At 46.6% G+C, this 13974-nt stretch overlaps 1 protein-coding gene and 1 pseudogene across 1 annotated transcript; both read left to right on the forward strand.

Moving 5' to 3' along the window:
• The first annotated feature begins 2194 nt into the window (after positions 1–2194).
• LOC136529604 (uncharacterized) lies at positions 2195–7737 on the forward strand (annotated as a pseudogene).
• Positions 7738–8326: 589 nt separating this feature from the next.
• On the forward strand, positions 8327–10078 carry LOC136528981 (UDP-glycosyltransferase 89B2-like). The gene has a single exon (XM_066521992.1). It carries the CDS (start codon positions 8510–8512, stop codon positions 9965–9967), a length of 1458 nt encoding a protein of 485 aa, XP_066378089.1. The 5' UTR covers positions 8327–8509; the 3' UTR covers positions 9968–10078.
• The last annotated feature ends 3896 nt before the right edge of the window (positions 10079–13974 follow it).

Consider the following 13974-nt stretch of genomic DNA (forward strand, 5'->3'; position numbering starts at 1 on the left):
TTAATTCATCCAAAATTTCCACTTCAAGTGCTCATGCCATATTTTTCCTAAATACTATACTTCACTGTGATTCTACCAAAATTAGAATCACTCCATATGGATCTACACACAAAGAGATACAAAATTCACAAAATAGCATCAAAATCTGAAATAATGAACTAGCTTCACTGGCTTGAGTCACTAGCGCATGGGACCCACGTGTCAGCCGGGCCCACTGGTCAGTGAGACAGAAACAGGGGACGGCGGCTGCGACTACGCAGAACTGGTATAGCTCATCGGCGGCTACTTCTCCAGCGAGACCAAGGGTACTGACGTGCTCCCAGCGACGATACGCACCTACCTATGCCTTTTCCCCAACCGCTACCGGGCCTTAGCTATGACGACATCGGCAATGGTGGACGGCGGCGAGGCCACTGCAGAACTCCAGCAACGGCGAGTCCCCATTGCCCCACCCAAGCACGGTACAAACTTCTCAGGGTCACTACAGAACTAGCGAGGTAGGAAACGGAGGGTGAGAAGGACCCTAGCTACCACGACCACGGCGGCCTCGAGCTCCGATGAGCCTCGGCCATGGCAGAAATGACTAACGTGGCCTCACAAGGGTTGGGTGGCTGTATGGAGATGATGACGGGATAGAGGAGCTCAAGGCAAATCTATGGGTGAGATGGAGCGAGGCGAAACGTGGTGGCGAGCGCGCGGGAACTCAACAGAGCTCTCAGCGACAATGGCGCTCCGCCGCAGAGAAGAAGAAATACGGCCGCTACCTAGACTCTCTGGCTTAAAGGCGAGGTGGACGAGCTACAGAGGACGACGGTGGAGTTGTGGGCTAGCTGGAGTGAGCAATGATGCAATGATGAGCGAGCTAGGCAACGGCGTGCGCTCGGCGGTAATGGCGGAGCGGCGCTGCGCTCGGTTCTGCGTGGACTGACGAGGCGAGGAGGCACGGGTGAAGCAAATACTCGAACTAGCAGGCGTGTGGCATCATCATGTCCGCGATGGCCTGACTAGCGGGGGCAACGCCGGCGTACGGCCTCCACTTGGCGCGCGCGGCCTGAGCTCGGTCGGCCATGACTGACCTACCGAAGCACTGTAGACGCGATTCAGTGAAAACCGATGGAGCCTGACAGCGAGTTTTCAACGATCCATAACTCTTAAACTGTGACAATCTAGCTCTAGGTTAAGTTGACAAAGTTGGAGATTGAAGTGAGAACTACAACTTTTCCAATTGGCACTCGAGCTGATTCAGTCGGGTTAGGGAGATACAAGGCTCCAAACAATGGTACATGAAACTGAAAATCATCTGCCAGACTTAGAAAATTTCTAAGTAAAGAATCAGCACTGATTTCTAGCTTGTGGGCCCAATTTGAACATGTTCTACACATTTTCATGAGTTGGCTCCTAAACAAAGTTTGTTCCTTATAAAATTTGCTACAACTTTGCTTTAGGTTGCTTATACATGCAAACACTCTAAGTTGTACTTTTTAAATAGTCAAACTTAGGAGCTCTAGTGTTCTACAATGGTCAAACCATGACTTGGAAGTGTAATTAGGCAATAAGACCAACATAAACATTGTTCCTAATTACATCCTAAGTATAGCTAAGTTGTTTAAGAGGACATTTAACACACATTTGCATAAACCACACATGAGCACTCACAATTGCTAGCATAGAACCAAACAATTCAAATGAAACACACATGAAATGATACATTCATCATGGTATGATGCTTATGAATGAGATGATAATGCACATGCTCATGTGATGCAAGTGTTTTAGTGCAACCATAACACTGAGGTGTTACAGAGGTTGCCACCGCGCGCCGCTGCTTTGCGCTGTGCCGTCGCCTTGGTTGGCCGCACTCACCCCTTGGCCATCACTGTGGGTGCCTGCTCGCTGCTGCGTGCCACACGGGCCACAGCCCCTACCATGGTCATGCGGCTCAGTTGCGTCGCCGACCCCCTCCTTCCTCGGAGTGGGGCCCTGGACGGAGGACGTGCGGCTCTGGGACTGCCGCTGCGGTGGCCGTCGGGGGCGGCACGAGGGACCACGCTACAATGACGGAGACGACCGTGCTCATCGTACTGGAGGCTTGCACCCTTATGCTTGCAGGTACCTCGCATTGGTGTTTCACCGCCGCCGCAAAAGAGGAGGCGCCGCAGAACTACTGTAGATCGGTGAGCCGAGGGCGAGCGAGATGGGGATATTCTTCAGCAAGGTGGAGCCACCACCGCCGATGGTGTCGGTGCCGCCGCTCTTCGATTACCCTCCCATCGCCGTGCGCACCAGGTTCGTTGCTTCCTCTCTCCCCTCCGTTCCGAACCCTCTGCTTTGTGTTAAGGCAGGGAAGCCAATTGGTTGGTAGCCTCACTCTGCACAAATCTCAGCTGGTGATTCAGTCGTAGACCTACGCTCTGCATAACTGCTCCACTTAAACGGTTGAATGGTCGTGATTAATCATGCTTCCAAGCAATCGCGCTTGATTGCTCGCATGGTGTGAAATAGAACTGTGGATTGGTGAAATGCGTCAGATCGTTAACATCAGTTAGTTGTAAGGTTGTGCACTTGTGCATCTCAATTTTGGTAGCTTGCTTTTATCCTTGGAGCATGCACATCTCTAGCAGATGCATTTCCCTATGCACCTTTACAGTTAAGGTTAGTTTTAGTCTTCCTGGAAGGATGAGACATTGTTGCATTACATTTGGGGTTGCACTTATGTCAGCCTGGGCCCTTCATTGTGCTTTACTTAAAGCAGTGTTAGTCTTGAACATGCAGGATGGCGGTGCTAGTGTATGAACTAATGTTTGGGAAGCTCTCGCTGCACAATTTGTTTGAGGACTATTTCGATCAAGCTGGGAATATGACCTCAAGGATCATGTTGAAGCCGCTGGAAGATCCTCACGTTGATTTGATTGCTACTGTATCCTATCAAACATTACCTATCATTTCTGCTACTGTCTTCACTTTCTTTACCCTTTCAATATCATGGTACCTGTCTGTTTAGGATGTAATTGGTGTTAAGTGCACCAACTGAACCCTATTGTCATTTTTTTATTTGTTAATGCTGCTATCATTTTCTGTCCTTTTCATTTATCTTTGAAAGAAAGAATTCCAAAGAACTATCACTTCATATCTCTAGTTGTCATTAGCATGGCATCGTTATTAGAACATCTAGTGACCTATTGGCATCTGTTCTAGCAAGGACACTATGTTGATGTTCCATGTGCTTGTGTTTCAACTATGATAACATAGTCTTGCCTAGATGTTGCATAGTGCCACAAACTGAGGTTTTCACATATATATTTGTTGATATTACAGACAACCTTGTGCCAGATTTTGAAATGGTGCCTTTAGTGCAATCTCATGTCCATAAAGCCACTGATTTGCTAGCAATTTTGTAGAATGGTTATAGCTGCTGCAACTGGAATATTAAGAGATTTCATTCCAATTCATCCATATTTAAATATTTTATTACTTCATGAAAAGCTTTTGTCTACCTTAATGTCACTAGGTGTCTGTTGCTGCTGATAACAATAGTGGAACAGAAGTAAAAGGGAATGCTCTATTTCACTGGCAGAGGTGGATATTCATAGCTTATAAACTCTTCATATTAGTCCCACCTTTGTTATACTAACAAAAACACTTCACTTTTTCTTAGAGAACTGGATGGCCCCCATACCTTTGTGGACCTTCTTGTGTCAACTTCAAATCTATATGCACTTTCTGGCTCAATGGACTATAATAATGTTAGTCAGTATTTTATGTATGAAAAACACATGAATAACAATTTGCCAATCTCCTTTTCTTGCAGCTGGTTGCAGCTTAGGTCATGTGCCTATGATCCTAAGTATCGTTTTGGTGCCTTCAGAACACTACCTTTGCTAATGGGGTATAGGTAGGCCATATATCTTGTTTCTGTTTCCAAATAATGCAAAGTGTTGTTAGATAGCTTTCTAGAAGCTTTAATGTTGGTTGTTGAAGATTATTTTCCCTGGTCCAGTGTTAATAATATTTTATTCTGTTAATATAATTAGAAATGATCACAATGAGGGAGCTATGTTTGTCTTTTTTGCAGGGTGCGTTTAGAAGATTATGGGGTCGTGGGTGTAAGATATGGTTCAGAGAATTTATCTGTTGGGGCATCGTTTGTGCCAATTCCTTGTATACATCTATCTACTGCTAAAACACCTCTTTTCTTTTCTATCTTTCTGTTGGTAGCTTGCTACCCCGACTTGCTCAGGATTAAGTGCCTTTGTTGTTGTTTATTGAATTTTGATTAAGGTTGATATAACAAGTAGATGCACCTCCATAGTTTTGAATCTATTTAATGTATTGGGTTGTTCCTTAATAATATTCTTATGTGGTTATGTTCAGGTCTAACATGTCATGCTCATTCTTTTCTTTGCAGTATCTGGTGAGGTACCTTTAGGTGCATGGTTGGTTGGGAGAAAAGGGAGCTTAACTGCAGGAGTACAATACAAGCCACTTAGTGAGTGTTACCAGGCTAAATGGTCCAGAGTTCTATTCTTTAGATGGATATATGATAATATGACTCTTAAAACATCAATTCATTGTTTTGCATTTCTTTGTCTTATTCACCACTGAAGCTACTATACTTGCATGTTGTGGGTGTACTGTTGTTTGTAAGCTATAGCTGTCTTTTGGCATTGAACTGCAACAACCAAAATAACAAAGCCTTTTAGTCCAAAGCAAGTTGTCACTACTACAACTGCAAAGATGTATCAGGCTTTGAAGTTCTCTACAATTACTATTTCTATTAGATCTCCCAATATTTACATAGGTTACCCTAACATGCTTGCGATTAAAAGGCTTTGTTGTCATCGTCGTTGCTAAGTTCCAATATTTTGTTGAATGTTTTCTGCCTTCCCTGCTAGCAGATAATACATGTGGATGTTTATTATTTTTATATGTTTTGAGCCTTCTGTTTTTGCTGCTAACCCTTATTCTCTATCCTGTCTATTCTGCAATAGGTGGCAGCAAACATCCTATGCCATTTACAGAACTGGAGAACTGGAATTGTGCAATCAGTTATGGTGTTGGCTCAACTAGCCCGCTCAACCCTTCATTCATTTTCTCCCTGGAACTTGCCAGAAGTACACAGGTTTTCTTTATAATTGTACATATTTTTCAATAAGAAAGCTTCAGATAGCTTATTAGTTTGCAACTGCTATGATCTTTTAACAAGAGTATAAACTATTTACTGCCTCTGATGGAGTGAGGAATTTTTTGTGCATGGATTACGATATGTAATTTGCAAAGTAGCTATATACTCATGTTCGTGATTTATCTAAGAACATCATCGATGCATAAGAAAATGTAATGTTTTGCTTTTTATTAGCGTATTGTATGCGCTTTGAGTCTTAGTTTACACACAATAACGTATGAGCTTTACAAGTTGCTGCTTGATCTCATTTGTAATTTAAAGAACTCAATTATAATCACATCGAAACATGCAATGAACAATGAGGTGGATGGATATGCTTTCTTTTATTCTTTTGTGTGGGGTTCAAATGGTCAACTGTTCTTTTAGAAACTATTAGTTACTTATGGGCTAAACATCAGAAATTACAACACTGACATAAGTCAAGCAGTTGCCAATGATGCTAGCTAAAGAATTTCTTTATCTAAATAATGCTGGCTACCTCAAATTGAATTTTTCCCCTTAACGTGCAGCTAACCGCATCATTCTATGAGCACCTGGTTATTCAAAGAAGGGTATGGGCAGTTCTTTCATTTCATATTTGCAAATAGTCCTTGTCCTTTCTTACTAATTACAGTTGAGATTCAGGTTATATCTGCTGCTGTGTCATTTTTTGGGCGAGAATCCTACCTGACTTAAATCTAACTTCCATATGGTGCCATGAATATCTGGGGATGCGGCAAAGCCTGAATTTTGTGGCTGTTTAATTATTATATTGTTATTATTCAATTTGGACATAAATTATGAAGTAAAGCTCTTTTTTGCATTTTCAGATAGCCCATTTGACACTATATGAATTTTCTGAATTTCTTTAGGAACCCATGTTTTTTTGTTCATCTTCCAACAAGCTCTAATATATTTTGTAGGGGTCTAGTGTGCCGTTGGTTGTCAAATGGGCCGATACAGAAAAGGAAAGGCAGGCTCGGAAAGCACAAAAAGCTCAGTTACAGCTATCTAATATGTCCAATGCAAGTCCAATGCAGCAGTCTTCGGTATTTGGAGGTTTACAGATGGGATATATGCCTCAATACAATGGATTTGGCTATCAGGTGTCTTCTGCTGTTCTTTTAGCCTTCTTTACATTTTATAGCCATATCATAGAAAATGCTCAGTAGTTATACCAAGGGCAGCACTCTTCTAATGGTATTCTGCTTTCAAGGTTTTTTTCCTTCACAAATTCTCTCCACCAATCCTTGTTCAGAACATATGATTTATTAACTTCTGTTCTTCTCAGTCATAACATATCATCTGCAGTATTTGAATTTCTTCCTGCTTGTTCTTTGGTAAACATATGTTGTAAACAGAAAAGATCTATTCCATTCAATTTTTCGAAACTCTTAGCTTTACTCCCTTGACATTATATTATATTGATTCTTAAATAATACATGTTATATGTGGAAACTCCAACCACCAAAATCTTTGCCGTAAATGATGATTAGCATCAAATTTAATGTAGTGTGTTTTATTTCCTATGCTGCCACCAGGAACATACGGGCTTATGCAGTACCCTCTATCTCTGCAGAATCAAGGCCCCTTCTAGAATATGGTTCAACCTCTTAATCAAGGGAACTCAATAAGAGGAGTCAATCATGAACTGTCTCCCAGTTCAGTTCAAAAGTCATTTAATGCAATGCAGTTAGGCAGCCCTTATCCTGCTATCCCTAGTATGCAGTATCCTGGATCATATCCTGGTGGTCCCATGAACAATCGTCCTTTTGGCAATTCTCACAATTCAATTTCGATTAAAGTTCCAAATTCGAATGCCAATTCCGCCATTTCTTCTAGTCCCAGCAGCAATGCTGGTGGGCAGGTTGAAGGTTAGCCACATTCGATACTCTATTCTATGCAAAGGGAGAAAGACTATTCGCTAGAGAGTTCATGTGGTCATTAGCATGTACTTTTTGTCTCTCAAGTCTCAACGTTAAGTTCCCTAGCAAAAATGTACATTTTATAGCATGATGTGCACGACCCTTTGTTTCACAAAAATGTACATCAGTACGTAGGACAAAAATGATTGGTAGCCCTTATTATAATAGCTGTGCTATCAAAATCCATAAGGATCATAACCCATTATACAATCAATTAATCTGCCTATCTACCACTTCTATAACCGATACCATATTGTGCTTTAAAACCTATATAACATAATTATCTAATTATCATGTTATAGGTCCTCCTGGAGCCAATCTATTTATTTATCATATCCCACAAGACTATGGTGACCAAGAGCTTTCCAGTGCCTTTCAGAGTTTTGGTAGAGTACTAAGTGCTAAGGTGTTTGTAGATAAAGCAACGGGCGTCAGCAAATGCTTTGGTAAAATCTCCCACCCTCTCTATCTTTCGGCGCACAGCCTGCTAACTTTGCTAATCGACGCATATAACCTGGATGCAGGTTTTGTGAGCTACGATTCTTCTGCTTCTGCACAAGCAGCAATCAATAGGATGAACGGGTACCAATTAGGCGGTAAAAAACTCAAAGTACAAGACAAAACAACAACAAGCACAATAAACCTTATTGACAAAAGGCCAGCAACTGTTATGACCATACCACGTGATCATGGTTCTCAGAGAAAGACGTACTTGTGTTGTAGTTTTTGCTCTTTCCACCTATACTATAATCCTAGCTAATGTTGTGCTTTGAATCTAAGTGTGTTGGTTGCCTGAGCCCAACTCCATCAAAGACTTCTTTCTACTAACATGTCATTGATTTGCTGGTTAGAATAGACATCATGTAATGACAGCCAACCTCTATGTTGGTTTACAACATTGTAATGAAAAAAGCCCTGTTACATTTTCTTCCCATATTTTTTCTATTTAATGTACCAAATAGACCAACCTTTCGTAGCAACGTGATGATAAAACATATTAGATATATGAGTCATTTTTTTAAGATTTTTTCTATACCAAGCATATCACCCGCAGCGAAGCGCGGGCAGCAATGGCCAGTAACTATGATGCTCGACAAATAAAAATGTTCTCTTTGTTTTGCGGGTAAAAGAAAAATGGACTGCTTGTCAATGATTTGAATATTTGATGTATTTTTTTAAGATCCGGGAAAGAAATCAATCAGTGAATTGGGGAAAGAAATCAATCAGTGAATTGATCTGTACTAGGAGTAACCAAGCGTTTCCCAACAAAGCCAAGCACAAGTGGCATACTACTGAAATTTTCTGTATTCTGCTCGGGTCGATAGGACTCTTCCACCTACCACTCGCCCCAAAGGCCCCAACATCACCCCCGCGGGCGCCGCCGCGGTCACCGCTCTCGCCATCACTACACTAGCAGTCCACCATGGCGGCGAAAATCACCGACAGCCCCACGGCCCCGGCGCCGCACGTCCTGGTCGTGCCGTACCCGGCGCAGGGACACACGATCCCGCTGCTCGACCTCGCTGGCCTCCTAGCGTCGCTCGGCGGCCTCCGCCTCACCGTCGTCACCACGGCCGCTAGTGCCCATCTCCTCCACCCGCTGCTGGCTGCGCACAGCGACACCGTCCGCGAGCTCGTCGTCCCGTTCCCCTCGCACCCGGCCTTCCCCGCGGGCGTCGAGAGCGCCAAGGGCTTGCCGCCCGCGCTCTTCGGCGCGCTCATCGTCGCCTTCTCTGGGCTCCGCGGGCCTCTCGGTGATTGGATCCGCGAGCGGTCGGACAGACCGGACCGCGTGGTCGCCGTGCTCTCCGACTTCTTCTGCGGGTGGACGCAGCCGCTCGCGGCCGAGTTCAGCATCCCGCGGATCGCGTTCTCCTCGTCCGCGGTGTACGGCACCGCCGTGCTGCACTCGTTGTTTCGACGGATGCCGCGCCGCAACGACGGAGACGACTCCGACGAGAGCCTGATCTCGTTCCCGGATATCCCCTGCTCCCCGGCGTACCCATGGCGGCAGTTGTCGCAGCTATACCGTGCGCTGAAGGAGGGCGACGAGGTCTCAGAGGGTGTCAAGCGCAACTTCCTCTGGAACCTGGAGAGCTCGTCGTTCGTGTCCAACACGTTCCGGCGGCTCGAGGAGCGCTACGTGGACGCACCGCTCGCGGACCTGGGTTTCAGGCGCGTGCGCGAGGTGGGGCCGTTGGCGCCGGACGCCGGCGCCGCGGGCAACCGCGGCGGGAAGACGGATGTGGCCGCGGCTGACCTGTGCGCCTGGCTCGACAGATTCGCCGAGGACGGCTCCGTCATGTACATCAGCTTCGGGAGCATGGCGATACTGCATCCGCCGCACGCGGCGGCGCTCGCCGCCGCGCTGGAGCGCACCGGTGTGGCGTTCGTGTGGGCGGCCGGGCCGACGGTGACGCTCCCGGAGGGGTTCGAGGAGCGCGTCGCATCGGCGGGCGGGAGGGGCAGGGTGATCCGCGGTTGGGCGCCGCAGGTGGCGGTGCTGCGGCACCGGGCGGTGGGGTGGTTCGTAACGCACTGCGGTTGGAACTCGGTGCTGGAGGCCGTGGCGGCAGGGGTGGCGATGCTCACGTGGCCGATGACGGCCGACCAGTTCGTGAACGCGCGGCTGCTCGTGGACGAGCTGGGCGTGGCCGTGCCCGTGAGCTGGGGGGGCCTCAGTGCCGCGCCGGCCGCGGACGACGTCGCGCGGGTGCTAGACGCGGCTGTCGTCAGCGGGCAGCGGCGTGACGTGGTGGCGCGCGCGAAGGAGCTCGCGGAGGAGGCCGCGGCTGCGGTAAGCGAAGGCGGCGCGTCGCGGGGACAGCTGGAGGAGCTGCTGCTGGAGCTGCGCCAGCTCGGGAGCGAGCCAAAGGAGTAGTAGGTGCCGTGGGGCCGTCGTTCTAAAATTCTTAGATATCCATGGCCTGTTTGGATTCACTATGTGATATTGGTTAGTTGGATAATAGCTCGTATCTAATATTAGCTAGCTAATTATTATGTAGCTATTAACCGAAGGGTGTTTGGATTCACTGTCTTCACGTGTGGGGAGCAGCCAGCAGCCCCAAAGGCAGCAAGCAAAGCACAGCAGCGCCACGGAGCAATCTCTAGCCTCTTGTCCCAAGTGCCAACGCTAGCTCGAGGCAGCACTGCACGTCGGCAGGAGCAGCGACGAGCCAGAGCCGGAGGCAGAGCAGCGGCAGCAGCCCACCAGCAGCACAGGCACTCTGAGCGCCGCCGCCTCGCCCTCACCCTCTCCCCATCCCCTGGCCCCACCCCTGTCGCTCGACTCGCTGGCCGACGAGCTCCTCTTCCTACTCCTAGACCGTGTGGCCCGTGTGCGCTCCAAGTCCTTCTAGATGGCCTCCTGCGCCTGCCACGCCGTTGCACGCGACTCCGTTGAGTGGGATCTCGGCGGTGCCGGTCTTCTCCACCTCGGTCGCTAGCTCACGCAAACTCTTGGGTTGAAGGGGGCGGGCTCTAAGACCCGGCCGCCGCTGCCGCGGCCACCCGTTGCGGGCGAGCGGGAGCCGGGGGCACCACCGCCCCAGCTGCAACCACCGCGACCGTCAGCTCCTGGACGTGCGCGCGATCACGGGCGAGCGACCCGCCGCCGCCGCAAGGCGTGGGCGCGGGTTCTCAGTCGCTGCTGCCGTGGGAAGCCGGCGCCGCACCGCCATGTCAGCGTTGTGCCGGTCGATCTCCTCCTCGAAGGGGCGCACCTCGTCCACGAACTCGCGTGCGGCCACCAGCGCCGAGGTGAGCCATAGCAGCGGTGGTGATGGTGCTGTGGACAGTGGAGCGGGATATGGAGGTCGCCGCGAGGCCGGTGCCGGCGGGGGTGGTCGCTGCATTGCGGGATCTGGCCATGGCTCTGCTCGTCATGCTGCTGGAGGTGGGGGAATAGAGAGACAACCGTGGAGGTGGGGGCGGCGTCGGCAGCCGTGGAGGTGGTGGCGGCGCTAGAGCTCCTCGGCATGGCCCTCGGCGGTGCCCTGCTGCGGTAGGCGGAGGCGGAGGTGTGGGCGTGGAAGTGAAGGGATAAGGACAGGATGTGGGGTCCACCAACTATCTGCTATTCACCCTGTTCGTTTAGAGCAACTTAAGAGACTCTCTATGTCCTTCCTAAATGTTAGGAATTGAGATTTTGGTGAAAAACTACCCTCCAACAACTTGTCTAAATGGTTATGGAAATATAGCCATCTTCTATTTCAGATTTTTCGTTAGCAAAAAATAGAAGACGAGAATGGTTCTCTAGAGTACGCACAATATATAGAAAAGTTGTTGGAGAATGAAAATATATAGAAGCGATTTTTATGGAAATGACTCTAAATGATAATTTAGAGGGTGAGATTTAGAAAGACTCTTGGAGATGCTCTTATGTTGAAATTTGACTTATACTAATGCTTATGCTGAAATGTTCTGAGAGAAAAACATTATTCTATAGCTGAGAAGTAGCTCAAGCGAACATGATCATTATCTATTTTGGTCCAACTAGTAAGATAGTTATTATTTAGAGGTCCAGCTAATAATTATCTAGCCTACAATTCATACATGTTTGGATCAAAAGATATTATTGCTAGCAGATAGTTACTATCTCCCTCAAACCAAAGAGGGCCATAGTTCCATCGGGCATCGGGCATTTAAGTGCTGACGATGGCCGTGTTTGGAGTTTAGACTTAAACTTTAGTCCTATTGTTTGGAAGCCTAGAAAATTAAATATGAGCTAATTATAAAACTAATTGTATAAACAGTGGCTAATTTACAAGATGAATTTATTGAATCTAATTAATCTATGATTAACATAATTAATTATGGATAAATTAGGCTTAATAGATTTGTCTCATGAATTAGCCGTATTTATGTAATTAGTATATGTTTAATACTCTTAATTGATATCAAACATTTGATATGACATGAACTAAAGTTTACTCCGGATGATCCAAACACCTCCGATGTCTCCGCTACGGAATTTACTATTCTCACATGTATATTTGATTTTGTATGAACTCAAGTTTTTCAAAACAAAAAAAAATTGTATGAACTTTGTGTGATAATAAGACACAACTATGAGTCTACATGTCTTCTTTTCCATACTTTTTTTTTAAAAAAACTTGAGTTGCATTAGTATGATATCGATTGAGTCTGTCTATCGAACAAGTGTTTTAGAAGCTCCTGACATCTGATTTTTTCAATACATTTACACTATTTTTAGGCTATATTTACACTATCTTATTACTATATTTACAATGATCTTTCAATGTAATTTATTGGACAGAGTGATGTAATTTAGGGAGATTGCTAATCTCATAAAAAATATATGCCAATTTTTTCAGAAAAATTATAAATTATTTTTATGAATTACAGACATCAGAGAGAAATATGTTAAATTGTTCATAAATTGTAAACAAAATTTAAAAAAAATCAAATTGCAAACAAATTGAGGTGGGGCCCACCCTCCCCAACTTATCCCTTCTCTTCCCTAGCCGCACGGCGGCAAGGCGGCCCCGCAGATGCGTTCGACAGTGGGGCTTGGCAGCGACGACGGGGCTGATCGTGACTCTGATCGGCGGCGCGGAGTTGCTACAGCTGCGACCGATGGTGCGTCCGTCGGTGGCGGCGCATCGTCACGGTGGCGGCGGGGCTGCTCCGTGGCTACGTTCATGGGCGCTCCCATGTGAAAGGTCCTAATGGCAAGATGGGGGTGAATAGCCTATTAAAAATTTATACAACAACACTTAGCAAATCGGTTAGACAAATATGAGGCGAAGCGAGTGTTGCGCTAACCTATTAAAAATGCAAGCCACCTTTCATAATTCTAGTTTCTATAGTCTCTATCCACACAATGGTTATGTCACTACACTAAGTTAGTGTACTCTCAAAGGCTAACTAAAGAGCCACACTAACCAAACTAACAAGCTCTCACGACTAGCTACACTAAAGAGCTTGATAACTAGTTTGCGGTAATGTAAAGAGAGAAAGAGCAAGATGGTTATACCGCAGAGTCGAGGAATGAACCAATCAATCGCAAGAATGAATACCAATGAAGACCAATCACCTCGGAATCAAATGATAACATAATAATTTTTTACCGAGGTTCACTTGCTTGCCGGCAAGCTAGTCCTCATTGTGGCGATTCACTCACTTGAAGGTTCACGCGCTAATTAGCATCACACGCCAAACCCTCAATAGGGTGCCGCACAACCAACACAAGATGAGGATCACACAAGCCACGAGCAATCCACTAGAATACATTTTGGCTCTCCGCCGGGGAAAGGTAAAAAACCCCTCACAATCACCACGATCGGAGTCGAAGATAATCACCAACCTCCGCTCAACGATCCTCGTTGCTCCAAGCCGTCTAGGTGGCAGCAACCACCAAAAGTAACAAAGCGAATCCCATAGCGAAACACGAACACCAAGTGCCTCTAAATGCAAACACTCAAGCAATGCACTTGGATTCACTCTTAATCTCATAAAGATGATGAATCAATGATGGAGACGAGTGGGAGGGCTTTGGCTAAGCTCACAAGGTTTCTATGTCAATGCAAATGGCTAAGAGAGTGAGCTTGAGCCGGCCATGGAGCTTAAATAGAGAGCCCCAACGAATAGAGCCGTTGGCTCCTCTGTCCAATGAAACACAGGCTGACCGGACGCGCTGGTCAGGTTGACTGGATACAGGACCCTAGCGTCCAGTCGCCCGATGCTCGCCACGTGTCATCAACCTCAAATGCTAAGCGTCCGATCTTAATGTCTAGTCTGCTTTCACGCCACATGTTAAGTTGCGACCAGACGCACTGCTCAAAGTGACCGGATGCTCCATCACTGGAGTTCGGTCGTTTCCAGGAAGACACAAGAGCCGGTTTTTTTACCAGACGCGTCTGGTCC

This window comes from Miscanthus floridulus, chromosome 19, assembly GCF_019320115.1.
Source record: "Miscanthus floridulus cultivar M001 chromosome 19, ASM1932011v1, whole genome shotgun sequence".
Lineage (NCBI taxonomy): Eukaryota > Viridiplantae > Streptophyta > Magnoliopsida > Poales > Poaceae > Miscanthus > Miscanthus floridulus.

Excerpts from the sequence above, each read along its gene's own strand:
- LOC136528981 (XM_066521992.1), top strand. The coding sequence starts at position 8,510 with ATGGCGGCGAAAATCACCGACAGCCCCACGGCCCCGGCGCCGCACGTC.